The sequence below is a fragment of the Capsella rubella genome, unplaced genomic scaffold, assembly GCF_000375325.1.
Source record: "Capsella rubella cultivar Monte Gargano unplaced genomic scaffold, Caprub1_0 scaffold_7, whole genome shotgun sequence".
Taxonomy (NCBI): domain Eukaryota; kingdom Viridiplantae; phylum Streptophyta; class Magnoliopsida; order Brassicales; family Brassicaceae; genus Capsella; species Capsella rubella.
In genome coordinates, this window is record NW_006238917.1 from 2,824,601 (window position 1) to 2,846,834 (window position 22,234).

General features: G+C 35.9%; 4 protein-coding genes across 4 annotated transcripts; 2 read left to right on the forward strand and 2 right to left on the reverse strand.

The window, feature by feature from the left end:
• Positions 1-13: 13 nt before the first annotated feature.
• Positions 14-4,321, reverse strand: LOC17878295 (nuclear pore complex protein NUP85). The gene is made up of 18 exons (XM_006283160.2): positions 3,835-4,321; positions 3,558-3,660; positions 3,289-3,399; positions 3,122-3,205; positions 2,948-3,019; positions 2,797-2,853; positions 2,553-2,672; positions 2,232-2,432; positions 2,004-2,114; positions 1,878-1,915; positions 1,631-1,787; positions 1,426-1,527; positions 1,264-1,320; positions 1,035-1,181; positions 862-932; positions 673-760; positions 538-594; positions 14-450 (listed from the first exon to the last, which is right to left on the reverse strand). Exons 1-18 carry the CDS (start codon positions 4,206-4,208, stop codon positions 253-255), a joined length of 2,148 nt encoding a protein of 715 aa, XP_006283222.1. The 5' UTR covers positions 4,209-4,321; the 3' UTR covers positions 14-252.
• Positions 4,322-4,545: 224 nt separating this feature from the next.
• On the forward strand, positions 4,546-6,839 carry LOC17880007 (peptidyl-tRNA hydrolase 2, mitochondrial). Its single transcript, XM_006284512.2, has 8 exons — positions 4,546-4,660; positions 5,313-5,513; positions 5,774-5,834; positions 5,927-5,963; positions 6,063-6,140; positions 6,268-6,340; positions 6,439-6,478; positions 6,572-6,839. Exons 1-8 carry the CDS (start codon positions 4,619-4,621, stop codon positions 6,619-6,621), a joined length of 582 nt encoding a protein of 193 aa, XP_006284574.1. The 5' UTR covers positions 4,546-4,618; the 3' UTR covers positions 6,622-6,839.
• A 2,034-nt stretch (positions 6,840-8,873) lies between these two features.
• LOC17878947 (GATA transcription factor 9) lies at positions 8,874-10,524 on the reverse strand. Its single transcript, XM_006283968.2, has 2 exons — positions 10,024-10,524; positions 8,874-9,770 (listed from the first exon to the last, which is right to left on the reverse strand). The coding sequence occupies exons 1-2, from the start codon at positions 10,258-10,260 to the stop codon at positions 9,063-9,065; spliced, it is 945 nt and encodes a 314-aa protein (XP_006284030.2). The 5' UTR covers positions 10,261-10,524; the 3' UTR covers positions 8,874-9,062.
• A 5,912-nt stretch (positions 10,525-16,436) lies between these two features.
• LOC17879894 (homeobox-leucine zipper protein ATHB-8) lies at positions 16,437-21,666 on the forward strand. The gene is made up of 18 exons (XM_006283047.2): positions 16,437-16,809; positions 17,341-17,578; positions 17,670-17,829; positions 17,934-18,037; positions 18,191-18,281; positions 18,361-18,456; positions 18,560-18,673; positions 18,776-18,859; positions 18,945-19,100; positions 19,268-19,342; positions 19,426-19,532; positions 19,617-19,812; positions 19,899-20,084; positions 20,195-20,275; positions 20,415-20,549; positions 20,631-21,041; positions 21,135-21,293; positions 21,382-21,666. The coding sequence occupies exons 2-18, from the start codon at positions 17,376-17,378 to the stop codon at positions 21,526-21,528; spliced, it is 2,505 nt and encodes an 834-aa protein (XP_006283109.1). The 5' UTR covers positions 16,437-16,809; positions 17,341-17,375; the 3' UTR covers positions 21,529-21,666.
• Positions 21,667-22,234: the final 568 nt, after the last annotated feature.

Here is a 22,234-nt window from a genome sequence, read left to right on the forward strand (position 1 = left end):
CTCAAACAAAAAATTAGGTTAAAGTGTATTTTATACAAACAAAATAAAAAAAATCGAACACACGTTGAATTATAAATTACCAGCACGAAAACCATCTTCTTCTTTACTTTTGCAATCAGCGCTCAAAACAGTGGATGAAAAAAGAAAAGAGAACAATCTTTTCTTTACCAGTCTATTTTTGGTTTAAAAAACAGAGAATTAAGGTCGTACAAACTCAGGCACACAAATAACATATTGAGCTTCAAACTGGCGTTAACACTCATCGAGAAAAGCACGTCCGAGATTGGTTGCTAGAGCAAGTCTCACAGAACCCACAGCTTGAGTAGACAAATCAGATTCTATGAAGCCTGGTCTTAATCTTGCAACTGATAGCTCTTGTAATTTGTTCAACATCAGGTTAGTCTGTGTTACATTCAACAGCGACTGTTCTGGCCAATTCAACAGCTTTAACTGCACACACAAAAACTCTTTTTAAGTTGCACATTCTCCTTGTTAGAAAATCATAAAAGGAAAGAAAATAAGGCTTGGTTTCGTTACTGAATCATGCAGAAGAGGAAGCCAGAATCGTTGAGGAGTAGAAGGGCTCTTCATTAGCTGCAGTAATTCAAATGGCATTAGTTTCCAATTACTCAGAGGAGAAAAATGTGTATGAGAGAATGTTGTACTACACACCGATACAAGTCTCTCCACGGCTTCATGGGCTGCATCTATACTTTTTCCATCATGGACTAGCTTCAGTGATCTCTTGAAGTATCTATACCTGGAATGTATAGCATCCATGATAAATTAATAATGCTGGGGCAGAGTTTTACAAAAAACAAGTCATTTGCAAAGCCAAAGAGAGAGAGAGATGATTAATACTTGTGAAGAAAATCGAGACCACCAGAGATCTGTGATTCCGAGCCTAGCAACTCAACCAGGCCTTCCCATTGCTGCATGTATGAAATGAAATAACATCATCTAGTGCACAGGTAGAACCGACACGGATGTTATAAACAGAAATTTGCTTTGAGTATGGCTTATAGAAAATATACCTTGAGACTTTCATCAGACAATGACTTTCCAACAGAATCAAAGAGCTGTTGAGAAATCACGCTGAGACAATGTTCGTCCCGGGCTTGTTGGAGCCAAAAGATTCCAGACCCTTTCCTTCCATGTTTCCAGTGATGCACTCCAGAAATCTAAACACCATAACTTACTTTAGAAGAAATCTTTTTTGAGATTAGATAACACGTGTAGAAAAGTCCCTCAATTTATCAATACCTTCATAAGTTTAGCGCTGACATTACTGAGTTCATATAGACGGCAAATTTCTAGGCTCTGCAACAAGAGAAACATAAGTTAAGGCTTCAGACAAGATCCTAGAATTTTAAAGTACAAAACAGAACTAGAAATTGATGTACAAATGAAATAAAAAAAAAAAACCTTAATAAGCAACTGATTGTCTTGAACAGGCTGTCTGTAGAACAACAACTCTAATAAGCCTAATCCCTGTTTCTCGCACGATGCTAGATAAATAGGAGCTATCTGCAAAAATTCAAACAGAAAAAAGGAAGACTTTAATATAACAAGTGTAATAAGAACGAAACGGATTCGATTACAGGAATTACTTCATAAGTCATAAAAGTACCTGCCACGTTAAAGCATGAGAAGAAAGAACTTGAGCATAAACAAGTCTGTGGAGCTCTTCCATATTGATTCCACCCAACCTTCGCTGCTCCTCATGTACAAGAACTTCTCCTTCATCGCTTCCAGCTGTTAATAATTCCATGGAATGTGCAACCATCCTAACAATAAACACGAATAGTATCGTCCTGATTCTTATAGATAACATACTTAATGAAGTTAGAAACACGAAACAAAGACCGTCTGCCTACCAGGAGCCAAATCCTTTGGAACACTCTGCCAGAACAACCTGCATAATTTAAATACACCATGCTGGATAAGAAAGTGGCGAGCTGTAACAGTTGCACCTTTGACTGGGTTTAAGATGTACAACTGACCTCAGTATTTTCTCCAAGAATTCCAATAAGCAGTCTTAGAAGCTTATGGGAAGTGCTAACTGGCTTTGACTGCATACATTTCAGGGCTAGGCTATGCATGCTGTCTAATCCCTGCAATGCAAAATGGTACTGATTAAGTTTTCAAGTTTCCTCTTTGAATAATAGAGATCTGAGTAAAAAATACACAGCTCAAATATAAATAGACAAACAGCAGGTAAAGCAATTAACCTTTGTGAATGGCCTGAGATATAGAAGATGTGAAACAAAAAGCTCCACCCAATTACATGTTGCAGCTGTGAGGCAATCAGCATTTCCTATCATGATCTTCAGCATATTTCTCAAGCCCTCACGGGTCTGATGGTGAGCACATTGAACCCAGAAGGCACTGCACTCTAGTTTAGATATCTGAGACTGCCATCTTTCTCGTGTCTGGCAGAAAGGGCAAGATGAGTCTAGACACATAATTTTTTTTTGAGAAGATGAGTCTAGTCTAGACACATAATAAAATACACTAAAACAGAGTTAGAATAATACACCTTTCCAACATACCTTCATAAAGTCAGGCTTTGCTGAAAAGGATTCACCAAACTTCCCATCTTCTAGTTTTGGACGCATTCGTGGCATTTTTGAAATGAGGACAGCAATGGCTTCTACCAGACCATTTTCTGTCTACTTCATCAAGTTTGTATTACATTATGAATAATGAGAAATCTGACCATATAAAAAAAGAACTAGCACGTAGCTAGTCACTCCATATGACATAAATCTCAAACATGAATTACTTCAATCTAACCTCACGACTTCCCAGCTGGTCTAGTTGATAAGAACCATGTAAGTGTAACAATTTCACCTGAATATAAAAATTATGGGTGGAATATTTCTCAAATTGCAACTTTCAAGATCAAATTACAAAGAACCTCCAATCCCCAAAAAAATGTACTCACCACTATTTCTAGCCAACCAACTGATAAAGCAGCTGACATCACTTCCCAGTATCTTGGATCATCCTCAATGGCCTGCAAAGGCACATAACCGAATTAAGAAATTTCAGTTCTTCAGTCACTTATTTTCTGAGAAAACTACCATATCTTCTACCGACTTCTTAGAGAGGAGCAAACCTGTAGGCCAACAAGTTCCTTTTGGAAATCCTGGAGCTTCGAGTAGATTGTTGGATGTGAGCTTGAAAGGAGTATATCGTAGTCCTGCCATGATATAAATGGTAGGTCAAAAACTCTAGAAGTTCAAATTTAAGATAGCTTAAGTATTGGGGGAAGAAACTAATTACAGATAGCCAATCAACGAGCCGTTCAGGCAACCAAGACAGACATGTCTTATCTGCATAGAATAATTCCATCAACTCCCACGCAGCTTTTAACGAAGTTGGTTCCTCAGCATTCTGCATATGTATGTTAATGGGAAAATCCATTAACAAAACTCCCACAGTCAAAGCTATAACTCACTCGTGGAAGAGTTCAATTGTCATAAGAAAGAAAAGCTTGATTACAATACAGCACAGTAAACCTAACCAATGTCAAACCAGAAAGACCTACATACCTTTATAACTGATTTTGGGTCTTCAATCAGAGGAGAGGGGGAAGATATTGTATTACTAAGGAGAGATTTAATATCCTTGCTGTATTCCATTACGTATTCCCACCTGATACAATTATGACAGTCCAGAATGCTCAAACACACTTTAGAAGTCTAATCAAAAGAATGAAATTTCAATTGACAAAGCTATGACAGAGTAATCATTCAGATGCAACAATAAGCCACAAGAGCAGATCAGTATTCTAAGAATTTGAGAATTAGGAATAATGAGTGTCCTCACCAGGCATTCTGGTACAAAGAAGAGCTCATATCCATCTTAGACAAACTTGAAATTGAGTTTCTCCTGCTCTGCAAAAGCGCAAACGGAGAAACCGATCCATAAGCGATCCTTCGCCGCTGTGCGTCACTGATTTCGCTATCCTCGCCGCTAAGACTCACGTTTACGACCTTACCACCAGCTTCTCCGTCATCATCGCGTAAGTCCGGATTCCTTAAAACCGTGACGCGTAGGTTGTTTCCGCAACCCCAAGAGATGGAGAGCCTATGAACCGGAGACTTCAGGCCGTAGCTTAGAGGATACAATACCGGAGCTTTTTCCTTCGTCGAAAAGGGAACCAATTCTCCACCGCCGTATTCCGAAGTCATACCCGGCATTCGGAGCTCCGATTGTAGAAATGGCCGTTAGGGTTTTAGATTGGGGTTTTTCAGCTTTCAGGAGGGAGAAGAACTGAACTGAACTGACCAGACCAGAAATAAAAAAAAAAATAAATAAATAAAGAACAGGGACGACAATAAAATGCACCGTATTGTAGACATATATTTGTAGTAATTAGATTAATAGCTACATACTTTTAAAAACTTTCTAATTGGACCTTGTATGTTGTCAGAATGTACATTTAGCACCAAAAACAACCCGTCGTTTTTTTATCAGAAAAATGAACATCTTGACGTTTATGGTTTACTAGAGCTACTCTTATCTCTCTTCTTTATCGTGGTGATGGCCTTGGATTATTAAGGCTTCCCTTTGGTCCTCTGTCGCCGAGGAGAATCTCCAGAAGCGTACCATGTGGCCTTCGTCTGGAAACTCTTCGCAGCCTCAAGCTATGGTATTGATTTAGCATTGTCTCGTCTTTTTTTTGTTGATAATTTGTTCTTAGTTTTGTTGCTTCTCTTTTTTGTCAAATTTCATCTCGGGATGTGGAATTGAGACCAGTTTGATAAATAAAAAGAAGTAACGAGTGGAATTAGTTGACGAGTGTGATTAGAAAATTTGAAAATAATCAAATTAGAAGTTCTGGATTATAATGTTCTTTTGACTTCTTTCTTCTTCTTTGATAAGTTCAGTTAACTAATTCCTCAAGGTGTATGCCTCAATGGAAGTTAAAAGAAAAAAAAAAAAAAAAGTTCAGTTAAGCTCAAAGAGTGAAAGGCTGATTCTTTCTAAATATTTGACTTTGCTATAAGTGCACTAGTGTTTGGCTTCGTAGTTTAAAGTGATTATAGGTCTTATATGTATGTTCCATGATTGATTGGCTAATAAAATCGTGTGATTTGTGATGTAACTATGGATGTTTGCTTCTCTTCTAAGTTCTTCTCACCCACCCCGACGAGAATTTTTCATGTTTTGTTTATGAAATGAAATCTTACTGAGACTGAAATTAATTGAGCTGTATCTACTTGGTTGTTTAGATCATGTACCCAAGTATTCTTGTTGGATAGTTGAAAATGTATTTTTGTGGGTGTTGTGAATCTGATCAGCGACAAGAGAAGAAGTCGATATCTGGGAGTTTTAGGGCAGAGAATCTCATACCAGGGGTTGTTATAGGATTCATCATAGGTATGATATTGGATTTGTCACAACAAGTGAGATCCCCAGTGAAAAGGAGTAGACTTTTATCCAGCAAGATCCAGAAGCAGAGTTCTGCACCAGGCAATGGCAGTGACCAAGAGCTGAAAATGGTTTGTCTATCATCTAGTGTCACCATATTCTATTTTTTTTGGCCCTAGATTTTATTGGTTTTGGCTTTTGAGAAAAGTATTACAAAACCTAGTGATAATACAAGATGATTTCTATTCCAAACCCATCAAATGTGAGCTTCATAAAAGAAACTTGCATAATTTATACAAGGATGGTGATAAGATTTTAATGATGCAAGATTTCTAAATTAGAAGTTAAAATCAGAGACTTTGTGGAACTAATTTGGGCTTTCTGATCACAGGTCTTGGTAGTTAGGCAAGACTTAAAGATGAGAACAGGAAAAATTGCATCACAGTGTGCACGTAAGTGTCCTATAAACTGAATTTGAAGTTTGAACTCTGACATTTTTTGTTTTGTATGGAAAGGAAAATGACTTTCATTCTAATGTTTGCAGATGCTGCCACTGGCATGTATGCAGAGTTGATGCAGAGGTAAACTTTTTTCTGTATTGAGGTGTTTGCTTGGTAAAGAAATAAAGAATGTATCATTCCAAAGTTTATTTTGTTTTACTATACACTTAATTCTTGCAGTGACCGATACCTACTGAGGCGATGGGAGGAAAACGGGCAACCAAAGATAGTTGTATCTTGTAAAAACCAGCAAGAAATGTAAGCAGGAAAAACTCTTGGGAAAACAGACAAAACGTACATCAAGAAATATGATTACTTTACTTCTTAATAAGCTATCTTCAATAGATTTGTTGTAAGCTACATTACTTTTTTTTACTGCTCTAAGGAATAAGATCACAGAGGCGGCTGAGAGCGTTGGCCTCCCGACTTTTGTTGTAGCTGATGCTGGAAGAACAGAGGTAGTTTTCTACCCTCTCATGTTTGATTAATTATTGAGAGCATGGTCCAATCGTAGCTCCTCCTATTGAAATAAAATCTTAAACTGTTTTTTTCACAGGTTGCAGCTGGATCAAGAACAGTTCTTGCAGTTGGACCAGGTAGAGACATGAGTTTCTTTAAACTTCTATATCTAGGTAGAGAAGAACAACAGATGGTGTTCCTCAACATGTTCATGACTTTCGCTTGTGCAGGACCGAAGGAGTTGGTTGATTCCATAACTGGTAGGCTGGCTTTACTCTGATTCGGAGCTTTTTCTTGGCGTAGTTCCTTTGGGATTTTGAGCTCCCCAGGATTAAAGTTAATTCAGGCAAGACAGTGTTGTTGTGTAATGATTGAACAAGGTACATGTCAGATTTGTTGTTGGTTAGTTTAATTGTAGTCGTTCTTGTACCGGTTACAGTATTTGGAGTTGAATTCATGTAAAGTTTTCATTTACGATTCTGCACTAACAAGTTATTATTACCCTCCCAAAACCAAGATTAACTAACAACCAGAATTTGATAGTCAAAATTAGGGAAACAATTTTTCATTACTAATAAAGGAAACATCCTCATATATTACTCTCGTTTCTCAAAAGCCAATATATCGTCATTTCATTTATTTTCTACTTTGTTCATGTTGTTATCTTTTTTTTTTTTGTGTGTGAACCAATTCATGTTGTTATCTCTATTCGTCATTTCAAACATAGATCTAATATTTTCCATGTCCTCCTGATGTACAATGATGTTTAAGAGAATCTAACAATATTTATAAGTCCCTGTACCAACATGTTCTGACACTACTCTCATCATTTTAAAAGCTTCCGGACACTAGTAGAAACGTTCAAACGTACTGTGACACTTTTTTCCACGTCGTACCACCCACCAGACTCAATTTCTAGTACGTACATATGTCTGAGTGCTTCTTTTGCTAGAAATGATTCTGATTAGTGTTTTTACTTACTTATATTGATTTCGTTTGTATGTTTGTAGCTAGCGTATATAGTCCTTCTCATATGTTTTAAGCTTTCTTTTCTTTCTTTTCTCCTTTTTTATTCTTCTTTTATACACATAAAATCATATATACATACTGATACTGGTGACTTTGGAGAGGATTTGCTTTTCATACTTTCTTTGAGTGACGTCGAAGTCTTCCCCTAAAGTTCAGAACGCTATACGTTGGACCGTTATGATTCCACATTATAATTATATAAATATCTATATTGTACCACATCACATGGCATACAGTAGACGCAACATACTCACATGACTCCATATTTTAGATATATGTATATGCTTTTACGTATTCTTTTCTTCCCTTTCCGGATATGATATTTAAACAACACAAATAACAACGTATAATGTTTATACACAAATCATCAATAGTATTATATTTAGTTAACACAGTTAACAAATAAAAGAGGGTGAGAAATCTCGAAAGAGTTTTGATATTGTATCATGTCATTTACAGTGGAACGCATATATAGGTTTTTGATCTTTTGTAAACGATCGAGTTTAAGCTTACCATTTGGTAAATTTGCAGATCAAAGTGTCAAGTTGAATGGATCAGTGATAAGAATTGTTTATGCATAGACAAAATCTAATATACATATAAACATAATACATTTGGACATTGGACAATACAAGTACAGTCCGTGGACCTTTACATATATCTATCAAAGATAAAATATTTAATGTTAGTTAAGAAGAGGAAGAGGACCATGCATATTTTGTTTATATTATAGATAGATATATATATAATAAGAAGACTATATACATCATAAATTTCGCCCACTTGCTGGTTAGGTTTGCATGAGAATGCATGTGACGATCACCTCAATCTATGCTCCATTTTTCTTTATTTTAATTCTAAAACAATACTTTATATATTATGACTTTTGTGCTGTGCAAATTTTGTATTTGTCCCTTTTTTATTATACTAAACATATTTTAGATTAAAGCATCAGATTTTCTCGAATATTGTCAGAACGCAAAACGTGAATGAAGTTAAAAAAAATTGGGGGGAATAATAATTAAGTTCTGATAAAATTACAATAACTGATCTGTCAAAATGAAGGAGCATCCACCTTGGATCCCGATGTTTTGGGTGAATAAGAACACTCTTTAATTAAATTTAGATACAATACAATATACAAACTAATCCTGTCTGCATATTGATATAAAATTTAACCTGATCGAAAAGATGATAATTACAGTACATATTTGAGTTTCTTACATACAACGAAATATAACGTTTTCTTGTCATATATTATCAAAGTTCTGTTTCAAATTGAATTGGTTTAATATAGTTCCCTCGAACGAACACCGGAACCAAATTAATCACACACATAAGAGAAAGGGGAATAACAACTATTTGGAATTATTCATTTTGGGTTCTAGTTTGTTCAATTATTTTGAAAAGAGTGATACTTTTACATCATGATTAATTAACTTGTATCTACCCTGTCTACAATTATTTTTATAACCTTTCTAATTTAAATTTAAAGAAGCAGAAGAGACGAAAACACAAAAGTTATCAAAATATATCAGTAGTAGTACTACTAGTCTGCAGAAGGCGAAAACGAAAAAAAGAAAACAATTAAAAGATGTTAAAAGATAAAAAGAAAAGGAAATTAAAAAAAAAAATGCTAAATCGGAAAAAGAAACAGATTATTGCGAATTTATCCACGTGGAAATAGGAAGGTTAGATTAAGCGTCTAAAATTAGGAGCCACGTGGTTATTATTATCATGGATTAAGAAATCTTCACCGTTGGATCTGATATCCATCATTAGATTCTCACACCTTAGCTGACTCATCACATGCTCGTCTCTCATCTCCTTCTGTCGCCGGAGCTCCATCACTTTCCGGTGAGAGTTCGAGTGCCTCGCCATCACGAACGTCGGACTCGAAGCCGGTCTATACTCCGGCACCAGCCTCCCTGATTTGTACCTCACTCCACACGCGTTGCAAAGCGTCTTCGGACCCATCGGTCCCGTCCTCCACTGCGGCGTCTTCTCCGTCGCGCAGTGCAGACAACGACGCCCTCCTCCGCAGTCTACATCCATGTCTACGGCGGTGTCTTGCTCATTGGCCACCCTTCGTTGTTTCTTCTTGGGGTTGGATTCGTCGGAGGAGTCGGCTAAGGATAGAAGGCGGGAAGCCCACGTGGAAGCTGCAGAGCGTGACCTCTTGCTTCTCGCTTTGGCAGGAACGGCGACGTTTGATTCGTCGGTGTCGATGAACTGGTCGAAATCGGGTTCTGGCTCGGGTTTAATTTGGTGGGTCTGGGTCGGGCCGATGGTTTGAGGGTTTTTTAAACCGGATAGTAAGTGAAGCTTGTCTTGGTCTTCTTCTGAGAATGTTTCCTCCACAATATTGGATAACCATTCCAATTCAGCTAAATCTTCACTCTGATTAAGTGATAGTTAAAGAATAAGAAGAAAAAAGTGTTATTAGTTGAGAAATATATACTTTATATATATTGCTTTGCTCTATGCATACCAAATTCACATTTCATATTTCACCAAAAAAAATAATAATAATCACATTTCATATTATATGATAGGGACATATTAACAAATCCATGATACTTTGTTTTTTAAGAGTTAAAAATCAAATTGCAAAAAGATGAGATTTTTTAATGGTGTGAATTAGGAAAAATACCGGAATACAGAGGTCGCCGGAAAAGCCAGTGCTGCTGTCGACGAAAAACGAGGAGGAGGAGTTGGAGCTGTCGGCGAGAGTGACGGTGGAGGAATCAGGAAGGAAAGTGTCAAAAGCGTCGTCAACTTGGCCGTCGTCGACTTGACCGTCGTCGTTAGAAAAGTCGAGGAGGTCGTCGACGACGAAAGAGTCAGTGTTACCGGCGACGAGGAAAAGCTCCGAAGCTAGCCGTTCCATTAGGGGAAAAAAGCAGAGGAGGTGCAAAAAGGAAGAGACTTTTTTGGGGGGTGTGAGCGAAGAATGTAGCGGAGAGAAGAAGAGAAGAGCAGGGGAGAGAGAGAGAAGGGTCTCTATTTTTGGGGTTGTGTAAAGGAGAGTGATGTTAGAGAAAGTTATGGCTCATGTGAGAGATGAGAACGAGACAGAGGACTGCTAAAACAGAGGAACTTTGACTATCATCTAAATAATTTTTTTAATGTTATTTTATTTAAATTTACTAAAATTACAAACAACAATGTATTACGTATCTTAAGCGACATTTGCTTCAAAACAAGGTTGAGAGGTGAATCCCAAAAACAATTCACTTCTATTTTCTAACTTAATAATACTCTAAGCATATTTTCACTTCTTTTTTTTGGTCAAGCTCTTGAATTCTGTATTCCATATATTTTTTAAATCTTGAATTTAGAACTTGTAATCTTGAGTCTCTCTCTATGTCCTTTACGTAAAATCAAAGAAATGACAAAATATCAGCTTATTACAACTTCGATACTATGACGATGAATTTCGGATACAGTTTGTAAATACGTAAACACAGAAATAGAGAATATGAAGATGCTCGAACACAAAGAGAATTTAAATGAGCTTTGTTATATTGGAACTGATAAGTAACTGAAAAACTTGGCAGTAGGGTAGTGGTACATAACATCAGCATCACAACTTTATCCTAGTGTCTAAACAATACTAGTATTATATGGAGGAGATGCAATATTTTACATATGAAGAGGTAAACACACATATAGTAGTAGTAGTTTGAGTGGCACCATGTTCAAAACTAAAGCCCAATGGACTTAAACTTCATAATTACTCACTAAAATAGAAAGCACAATAATCAATTGTGGTCTATACCAAAGCCCAAGTCATAAAACATCAATCTAAAAAAAAAGCCCATTTACAGCAATGAGAAAAAAACCAATTATACAATTTGATTTGATAGTAGTAATCTTGAAACTTAACTTTTTTTTTTTTTTGCCAAGTTGTTCAGACACACAGCTTTGTGTCTGCAAATGATCATAGTCAATTAGTCATCATGTATTTAAACCTTATGTTTTTATTTGGGGGAAACAAACTGATATAGGTATTCTTCAGTTTTTGAACAAGTAGCATGATGCATATGTGTAATGCATAGCCAATAATGTAATCCTACGTTTTCGATTTTTAATCATCTTGAAATAGTTTCTTTTTCTTTTTTTTTTGTCCGTCAACGAAATGAAAGGTTTTCTAAATATGGATACGTAACGTTTGTTAAGTGACACAAAAAAAAATATGAATAAGAGTGCAAAAAAATACAGATATTGCCTTTTAAGCAAAATCTGGTAAAATATTCGAACTTTAAGAGAGTGAGAGAGGTCACACACACCTCACCTCACACCACCGCACTTTGGTAAAAGAAGAAGGGGAGAGATTTTGATTAGGCATAAAAGTGCGGCCGCCGAATATTCTCTCCAAAAAACTTTCTTAATAAAGAAAGATTAAAGAATTAATCAAATCCATAAAAAATAAAGAAAGTAAACAAAAAATGTAGTACTGGGCCGTGGTGGCCCGTTAAGCCTCGAAGGCAGCTTCAAAATAAAAATAAGGATAAAAAAGAGAGGTCCCACCACAAAATGGTCGGCCCACGCTGAGCACCGTCTCTATTTCTTTGTGCGCCTTTGCTCCTTTCCCCTTTGCCTTTGGCGTGGTTTGTGTTGTTTTGCCTTTTTTTTTTCTTTCTTTTCATACAAAATCTTTCTGTTTCTGTGTTTTTTTTTTGAGCCACACATATTTTACTTGACTATATTAGTAGCCTATTTTTTTAAAAAACTATTGCTTATCTTAAGTTTCACGGCTTCCTTTTTCTTGTCTATAAAAATAAAATTATTGTGTGTCTTTCTTCTTCTATTCACTATTCAGTGTCTGTCTCTGGACTCTTTATAGTACTTTTTAAGGTATTCCCCCGTATTTTGAATGTACAAGTAGATTTGAAGGATACATATAACAGCTAGGTTTTCTTTTGCTTATATATATAAGCAAATATATAAAATTAGTGTGTAGAATGGGCACAACATTAATAAAACTGGTTTAGTCATTGTTAATATGTAATAGTATATTCTTATCAAAATTGATTTATGATCGAGATCCAAGGACGACGACGACGAGTATGAATGAGAGTTTTGTCTTCACAACTTCTTACCTCATACTAAATATATATATATATATATATAGAAGAAATAGGAATTGAATAGTTTAGTAAAGAAAATATTGAATCGCGTTACGGAGACGGAACCATCGCACAATTGTCGAAAATAATGCGGAATGTCTTCACAAATCAGCAGCCAATGTTAAGAGACACGTGTACTGTTCTCACGCGCCTCCTGTTCTTCATAAAGGTAGCATTACATTCCTCGTTTTTCCATTTCGATTGATCTCTCTCTCTCTCTCTCCCTCTATCATTTAGAAACGAGAAATTCAAGTTTACAACCTTTACTTAACGAACTAAACATATTTCGAAGAGTCTTCTTAATTTATAGATTCAAGGTCGATCCACTTTGACGATTAAGCTACCTATTTAACTTTGGGAGTTTCTATATTACTATATATACATATTTTCTATATATATATATATATATAGAAACATGTAGAGGATGTGAAAAGAGTGTTAGTGTCAAAGAGAGATTGTCTTATGTTTGGTATTAGTGTTGACGAGAGCCATAGTTTTGAAAAAAAAACAAAAATAATAATAATAGAGATGCCGAGAGGCTTTTGATGTAAGGTAGTAAGAGTGCTCTGTTTTCTAGACAAAGAAACAGAGGAGTATAAAGAAGAAGAAGAAGAAGCCGAGAGGCGTTCGGTGAGAAAAAAAATTAGGGTTTATTCCTGCTCTGATACCATGTCAAAGAGATTATGAAAGTATATTGTATTTAGTTTTGCATGACCAAAAGGTCTATATATATACAAAACGAATTGTCTAGTAAAAGGAAATCTAACTAAACGATATATACAATTTCCTATTTACTTGAGGAGGAAGTCTATCCTTAATAGTTAGTTTGTGAATGAGAGTTAGTTTTTAAGAAAAAAAAAGATTTGCATTTAGTAAAAACTGCATGCATCTAAACGATATGCAAACCATGCATCTTAATAACATTTTCTGCTGAGCGTTGAAATGTAGTATGGAGTATAAACACGAGAACACGTTAAAAATCATATACTAGTAGTAGAGATCGAAAAATCAGTCTTTTGATATTTGGGTGATAAGATTCACTTTAATCTTAAGTCTTAACCTTGGATTCGTTAAAGAAGCAAAACCCACCAAACATATGGTCTGCCATTATTACCGTCTTTATCAAGTTTATTTCCTTTTCTTGTTTTTCGTCAACTATAGGGAAAAAAACATGGTTCTCTTCCTTTTTTGTTTTTGATAAAAAATCAAATCAAATATTTCTTACGAACAAAATAAAATTAAGAAGAAAATGAAAATGTGAAAGTATTTTAGTATATGGTAGTTGTGAGGTGACTTAGCATTGACCTGACAAAAATCAAATCAGGTGGGATGCATTGACTCTTTGCCTTAATCTTGAAAACAAAATGATACCAAAAACACAAAACACAAAAGTTGATTTCCTTTCTCTTTTCTTTTTTTTCCTTTAAGTGTGTGTGTGTGTGTGGTAGGTATATATCCTTGCAATTTACTCATCCTTTCGATAAATTTTGTTTGAATCTTCCCCCACCCAAATTAAAAAAGTTACATTCTGTTTACTTGTATCATTCTTGTTTTCACCTTTTTTAATTTACTCCTCCTTTTCTTATTTTCTCTTTTATTTTAAATTTCTCAATCCAAAAGGTTTTCTTCTATCCTCTACGAATTATTCCCCTTATTCTTTTCCAATATATCTTACTCATTTATGCAAAATTTGATCTAAGCTATACACTTATTTACATCTTTTTTTCTTTCTGTAATAAGATATTTAAACGTTATCCTCGAACTTACTAGTAACTATAATGTAATAAGGGTAAACGTTAGATTATTAATATAAAGTCAACTGATCCCTAGGAGTATAAATATATATACACTTAATGTCGAAAATCTGCACACTTAAAAACTTAGGTTAATGGTAGGAATTGCATACAGTTGCATATATGTATATATGTCATAGGTAGGTTTCATTGTCATCGTTATAATAATTAAAGAAATTTAATTAGATATCAAAATAATATTTTTCAAAAAAAATACGTCCACTGAATTAGTGGAAGCTTTGGACTTTGCTTGCTTTATACTCTTATGCATACACTTCATTATCAGAGGGTCCACTATTAAGTTTTTTTTCTATAAGCTTTTAAGAAAGGCGTTTTATAAATAATGCATTCTTTACTATAATTGCTTATAAATTTTTATATATTGACACATGTATATATATATATGCCCGTTATGCTTTCTCTTTATAAAAAGCTAACGGTCCTTTGGCACCGTTGACATATATAATCACATGCCAATCGAAGATTAGGAAAAAGTCCCATTAGAGAAATTATGATGAGTGACAACTAAGTATGTGCTTTACTCCAATTTGGATGCACAGCTCATATAATGCATTAGGAGATCTATAACTTGAAAATAGTATCAGCGTTCCAAACTAATTAATCAAATCATAAACTAATTAATCCAATTATATAATAAATATTTACATTTTGAATTCTACTGTTATCAGTATCAATCCTTACGCAGAATATATCCTCAGAATATGGAACCGGAGATGTGAATAATGAGTAATGTAAGGGAATCGTGCATGGGCTTGAATATAGTGTACCTGATCACAGGGGACAATGTAGATAAATTTTGCATGCATGTCTCATCTGGTTCTAAATATTTTCATTATAAATATATATATCACGACTATATAACAATGATCATATTATGTAAAATTTCTAAGTTTATATCAGGAATGATGATTGACGATAATGATGATGGCTACATGGGATTTTATCTGCGTTACAAGAAATCAAGGACGCATGCAACTTTTTCATCATTCTGTCCTTTCTTCAACTACCATTTGAATTTTCATTTATTATAAGGTATGTTTTTCTATAACTTCATATATCTTCTTCCTTGTCCCGAAATTTATATTGAATATATGCTTATATCTTATTTTTATATCACATAACGAAATAAATGTAAAATAGTATACGGAATTGTAAAACAAATTTTCAATCTAGAGATTTGTATATCATGTTTATGTATATTAATATTTTGGTTATTGTGGTCTGTGGATAGTAAGATTTGTTTGTTTTGGATAGATAAATTGTTAGTTTCTTCCTCGTATGATGATGAATTCATTTTTCGAAATTCCTCCGTCATCAATATTTACATTTAGGAAATCTTCTAACTCTAAGTCACCGTCAATTAGTTTTAGGACTGACATTTAGACTGACTAAAACGATATTTAGGCAGCTTAATTATGACATCCATCTAGGCTCTTGCTAGTTAATTAAGCCTATTAATTGGTTAAATAATCATCGACCAATTGTCTTTATATATTGATTCATTCAAAATAACAACGTGTTGATGATCTCTCAGTCATGTAGATGTATAACCGTTCTATGTTTAGAAACTTGGAATTTTTTGTAGATGTGCTTATTGTAGGCTTTAAGTAAGAAAAAGCTAAACCTAAATTAGAAGCTGCGGAGTCTAGATGTACATATGTAACCTAAAAATATTATCCTAGTAAAAAGATGTTGGGGCGGCGGCTCCTGCCACATACACATTGGACTAGAAGAGCACAAGAAGTTCCAAGGAGCAAAGCAAACTATAGTCGTCAGTCATTGCCATGAAAATTATGAATTCGCCATACTCAAAATAATGGGAATAAGGTTTTGAATTCGATACTTGTTTTGTGTATGTGATGTTGATGTGACGTATTTGAAAGGAAGGCCAAACGAAATGGCAGTAAAAGGAACAGAAGCACACTTCAAAATAGAAAATGAAAAAATAAAAAAGGAAAAAGTGAGAAGTGGTGGTTGTCTGGTATTAAGGGTACTCACTTCTCTCTTTTTCAACACAGCCCGACACACATGTCTTCTTCTTTTTTTTCTCATACACACATTTCTATTTAATTAGTTTCTTATAATATAATTTTTAAAATAAAGCACACCCACCAATAAACTAAAGATTTTCTCTCTCTCTCTTCCCACTACAAATTCTTATATACAAGTTTCACAAATCTTTGACTCTTCACGTTGTGGATCTATCTATATAGAGAGATAAGCTAGAGAGAAGAAGAATAAGCAAGATAGTGGATGAACTGTAGCAGCGTCTGAGGTTTTGAATCTCTTTGTACTCTTCCCATTGAAGCATGCTTCACCGTTTTTTCCCAAGGAAGTTACTCAACCACTGAGAGGAAGAGGGATTTGGAACCTTTTTTTAGAGCGAGCGAGTTAGAGTAATTTCTCAGATGAGTTTGTGAGAATTCACACAGCAAGAACAAGAAACTTCTATATCTTTCAGAGATCAGCTTGATCAGAATCAAATATTTTACGGTATCTACTAATCCTCCTGCTCCCCCCTCTCTCTCTCTCTCTCTCCTTTTTCCTTAAAGAGAATGGATCTTTCTTAGGTTCCAATTGAATATGCAGAAGAAAGCTAGTTACAATTTTTGTACCGTCTTTGAATCTTTTTAGGGTCAATTATTACCTACGCTCATGTTTCTAGAATTAGAACAAGATACAAGATCATAATAAGCTATCTTAATATGTTTCACTTCTTCTTTTGTTCTTTTCTTTTCTTTTTTTTTGGTGGTCACCGTGTTTCACTTCTTCTATATACACATATATAGGTCATTTGTCTCAAACAAGATCCATCTTTTCGATCTTTCAAGATTTGATCAAGTGTCACGTTCATTAACTAATTAAATCTTTAAATTCGATGTGAAAGATAAAAACACGGATTATTTTTTTTTTAGAATACGGGGAAAGTTCTTTGAAATATATATACCAAAACTATAAATCAGTACTTTCAAGAATTAGTCTTTGGGGTTGTGTTAAAAGCAAATGTTTTTTCTTTTGTAATAGAGAGAAACAAATAGAGAGATCGAAGAGGATCAAAGATGGGAGGCGGAAGCAATAATAGTCACAATATGGACAACGGGAAGTACGTTAGGTACACTCCTGAACAAGTGGAAGCTCTGGAGAGACTCTACAACGACTGTCCTAAACCGAGTTCTATGCGCCGCCAACAACTAATCCGCGAATGTCCTATCCTCTCCAATATCGAACCTAAACAGATCAAAGTCTGGTTCCAGAACCGCAGGTTCATCCTTCTTCATTCTCATCATTGCTTGAAACCCAAGAAACTCTCTAGCTAGTTTGCTGATGATTCTTGGTGTTGCGAGTTTATGCAGGTGTAGAGAGAAACAGCGGAAAGAGGCGTCCCGGCTCCAGGCCGTGAATCGGAAGCTAACAGCAATGAACAAGCTTTTGATGGAAGAGAATGACCGCTTGCAAAAGCAAGTGTCTCACTTGGTTTACGAGAACAGCTACTTTCGCCAACATCCTCAAAACGTACACATATTAATCTATCTTTGATTCATTCACATGCGTTACTTGACACATAAGTTAAGGATTTGATCGTCTCTCTTGGTTTCTTTTGTAATTGTGGGAAATAGCAAGGGAACTTGGCCACCACTGATACGAGCTGTGAGTCAGTGGTGACGAGTGGTCAGCACCAGTTGACCCCTCAACATCAGCCCCGGGATGCTAGCCCTGCTGGGTAAGTTAACCAACCATGTTTGCCTTTGAAATTGATAATCCACTCTATGCTTCACCGCTCTATCATAATTAGTTAGCAGCCACCATTCATAACTTCTATCTTTTTAGTTAATTTAAATATGTAACTCAATAAATCTCTTGTGTGTTGCTTCAGACTATTATCCATTGCGGATGAAACTTTAACAGAGTTCATTTCTAAGGCCACTGGAACCGCCGTGGAGTGGGTTCAAATGCCTGGGATGAAGGTACATAATTCCCAAAGACTCTTGCTCTTCTTGGTTACTTCATCATCTTCATTTCTTTACTGACTAGTTTCATCTGCAGCCTGGTCCGGATTCCATAGGAATCGTTGCTATTTCTCACGGATGCACGGGAATCGCAGCCCGTGCTTGCGGCCTCGTGGGTCTTGATCCCACAAGAGTAAGTATTTTCACTTCTTTCTAATAGTCACATCCACACACATCAACCACGAACATATAAATCAATCACAATTCTGTTTTTTTTTTTTTTCCTTGTTCTGCAGGTCGCGGAGATCCTAAAGGATAAGCCTTGTTGGTCGCGTGATTGCAGATCACTAGATATCGTTAACGTCCTCTCCACTGCAAATGGTGGAACCCTCGAACTAATCTACATGCAGGTATTGTGATCAAGAACCCTAAAGATGATTCCATCTTCAGCACCAAACCAAATAATCTAATCACAAAGAAACTAATTAAGTTAACCTCTTCCTTTCTTAAAGCTTTATGCGCCAACAACATTGGCACCAGCTCGTGACTTCTGGATGCTACGTTACACATCTGTAATGGAAGACGGCAGCCTTGTGGTAATTATTCTCATAACATCGATATTTTGTTTCTCTTTCAGTCAATCGATGTTACTAAATAAAATAAAAAAAAAAATTGTTGTAGATATGCGAACGGTCCTTGAACAATACACAAAACGGGCCAAGTATGCCTCCATCTCCTCATTTCGTCAGAGCAGAGATTTTACCAAGTGGTTACCTCATTAGACCTTGCGAAGGAGGTGGATCCATTCTTCACATTGTCGATCATTTCGACCTTGAGGTATAAACCTTTTATCATCTATCTAGTCAGTTAATTAAATATCTTTCTTCTTACACAAGAAACCTAGTTCGTGGTCTGAAACTCGTGTGATTCTTTTGTTTCCACATTTCATTCTGTTTTTTGGTTTCCAATAACATTCAATAAATCTTGGTGAAATCTTTTTGTAGCCATGGAGTGTGCCAGAAGTTCTTCGATCTCTCTATGAGTCCTCCACATTACTCGCCCAAAGAACTACCATGGCCGTAAGACTCCTAATTAAGACAGATTGTTTTTTCGTGTCTTTTAAAAAAAAAAAACAGTGTGTAATATGTTATGGTATTTTTAGGCTCTTCGCTATTTGAGGCAAATATCTCAAGAGATTTCACAACCTAACGTAACCGGATGGGGAAGAAGGCCAGCCGCTCTAAGAGCACTTAGCCAAAGACTCAGCAAGTAATTAAAAGCTTCTCACATGTCAAAAACACTTGAAAAACTCATGTCTTCTAAACCCTAAAATTATTTCTTTAATAATGACAGAGGATTCAACGAGGCAGTTAACGGGTTCAGCGATGAAGGATGGTCGATGCTAGAGAGCGATGGTATTGATGATGTCACTCTTCTTGTGAACTCATCTCCCACAAAGATGATGATGACATCAAGTCTGCCATTTGCCAATGGCTTCACTTCTATGCCTAGCGCAGTTCTATGTGCCAAAGCTTCCATGTTATTACAAGTAACTAAGCTCATCAAATTTCAAAGTTGAAATCCTCAAATTCCTCCCTTTCATCTATCACTAAAAGTAATATTTTGTGTGTGTAGAATGTCCCACCTTCGATTCTTCTACGGTTCTTGAGGGAACATAGGCAAGAATGGGCAGACAATAGCATTGATGCTTATTCAGCCGCAGCTATCAAAGCAGGCCCTTGTAGCTTACCAATCCCTCGCCCAGGGAGCTTTGGTGGTCAAGTTATTCTTCCTCTAGCTCACACTATAGAGAATGAAGAGGTTAGAGATCCTCAAGATCAAAACTAATGTTTCTTTACTTGTCAAACTAAACCAAAAAAAAAAAAAATCAAACTTATGCCCTTATTCTCTGTTTTTCTTTTTTTGTACAGTTTATGGAAGTGATTAAGCTTGAAAGCTTGGGGCATTACCAAGAAGACATGATGATGCCTGCTGATATCTTCCTTCTACAAGTAAGAGCTGATTCTATCAAACGTCAGTTAATTATTATGAGTTTCCGTGTGTGACTAAACAATATTTCATACATGTCAAAAAGATTGAATATTTTGAGATTTTTTTCAGTGAATTAATCATATGGTTTTGGTTATATAGATGTGCAGTGGGGTGGATGAGAACGCAGTTGAATCATGCGCAGAGCTTATCTTTGCACCAATCGACGCCTCTTTCTCTGACGATGCCCCCATCATTCCTTCCGGATTCCGCATCATTCCTCTAGATTCCAAATCAGTACGTTCAATTTGATATAACAAATTACAATCAATGATAACTTCAATCGAATCAAATACTAATCGATCCGATTATATATAGGAGGGTTTGAGTCCTAACCGAACGCTAGACCTAGCGTCGGCTCTAGACGTAGGGAGCAGAACAGCCGGGGATTCATGTGGAAGCAGAGGAAACACAAAGTCAGTGATGACCATAGCGTTTCAGCTAGCTTTTGAGATGCATATGCAAGAGAACGTAGCCTCAATGGCTAGACAATATGTGAGAAGTGTGATCGCGTCGGTCCAACGTGTAGCACTTGCTCTCTCTCCTTCTTCTCATCAGCTGAGCGGCCTGCGTCCTCCACCCGCATCACCCGAAGCTCACACGCTTGCTCGCTGGATCTCTCATTCCTATAGATGTTACCTTGGCGTTGATCTCCTTAAACCTCACGGAACCGATCTTCTCAAGTCTCTTTGGTACCATCCCGATGCTGTCATGTGTTGTTCACTCAAGGTAACTTTTTCTTATTCGCATTCCCACTCGCATGCATTATAATTTCATAATATCTAACGAGGAAAGTGTGGACCGGTTTGATCATCATTACAGGCCTTACCGCCGGTATTCACGTTTGCGAACCAAGCTGGTTTAGACATGCTGGAGACGACGTTGGTGGCACTTCAAGATATCACTCTCGAGAAGATCTTCGACAACAACAACGGGAAGAAGACGTTATGCTCAGATCACTTCCCTCAGATTATGCAACAGGTACTTTAAAAGGGTTTTGTAGTACCTCGTATTTGAAATCATATATGGGATGGGATCGTAACTAATTAATAATAAAATAAAATTTCAGGGATTTATGTGTATGGATGGAGGCGTATCCATGTCGAGCATGGGAAGAGCAGTGACGTACGAGAAGGCTGTTGCATGGAAAGTGTTGAACGACGACGAAGATCCTCACTGTATCTGCTTCATGTTCCTCAACTGGTCTTTTATATGAATTTGTCATCCAAGTTTTTCCTTAAAATTATCAAAACACAGAGACCTTTTTTCCAGAGATATATTTATATATACTCTTAACTCTTAGTTAATTTGTATTTAGTTATCATCTCTAATTTTGAAAGAATTTATTTACGTTTCTGAACTTTGCAGCACTCTGTAGTATGTGTTTAGCTTGTTGGTTAGGAAATGTTGTGACACCCTACTTTTATGATTTGGAAAATCAATACTTTTTTTTGCCTCTTAAAAATTGGAATATTTATTACAAACCAGATGTTCGTGTACAAATTAAAAGAAAAACCATTATCGATCTATTTAGCTGATAATCTCTATTGAAACCTTAATTTGTCCACATAACATGTCTTTATTCTTCATATAGTGTTTTTTAGACACTACAACAAAGTAATTTCTAAACAGAAAAATTCATGTTCTTTCAAACTTTCACATTATCCTGTAAATGCGTTAGTCTTTTGTTATTTATTAGTGGTCAATCCTGGTATTAAAAAAAATCAAAATATAAAAAAGATCGATGGCCCAAAGTCAAGCAATGTCCAACTAAGCTGACACGATGATGTCAACAGAAAAGAACAAAGAAACAGAGTACAAACAAGCCCAACAAGGAAGAACACTGACGTATGTCAACTTCCGCCACGTAGAGGAAGAATCCATTCCCGATGCTCATAATAAAATCTTAAAGCTAGTATTTG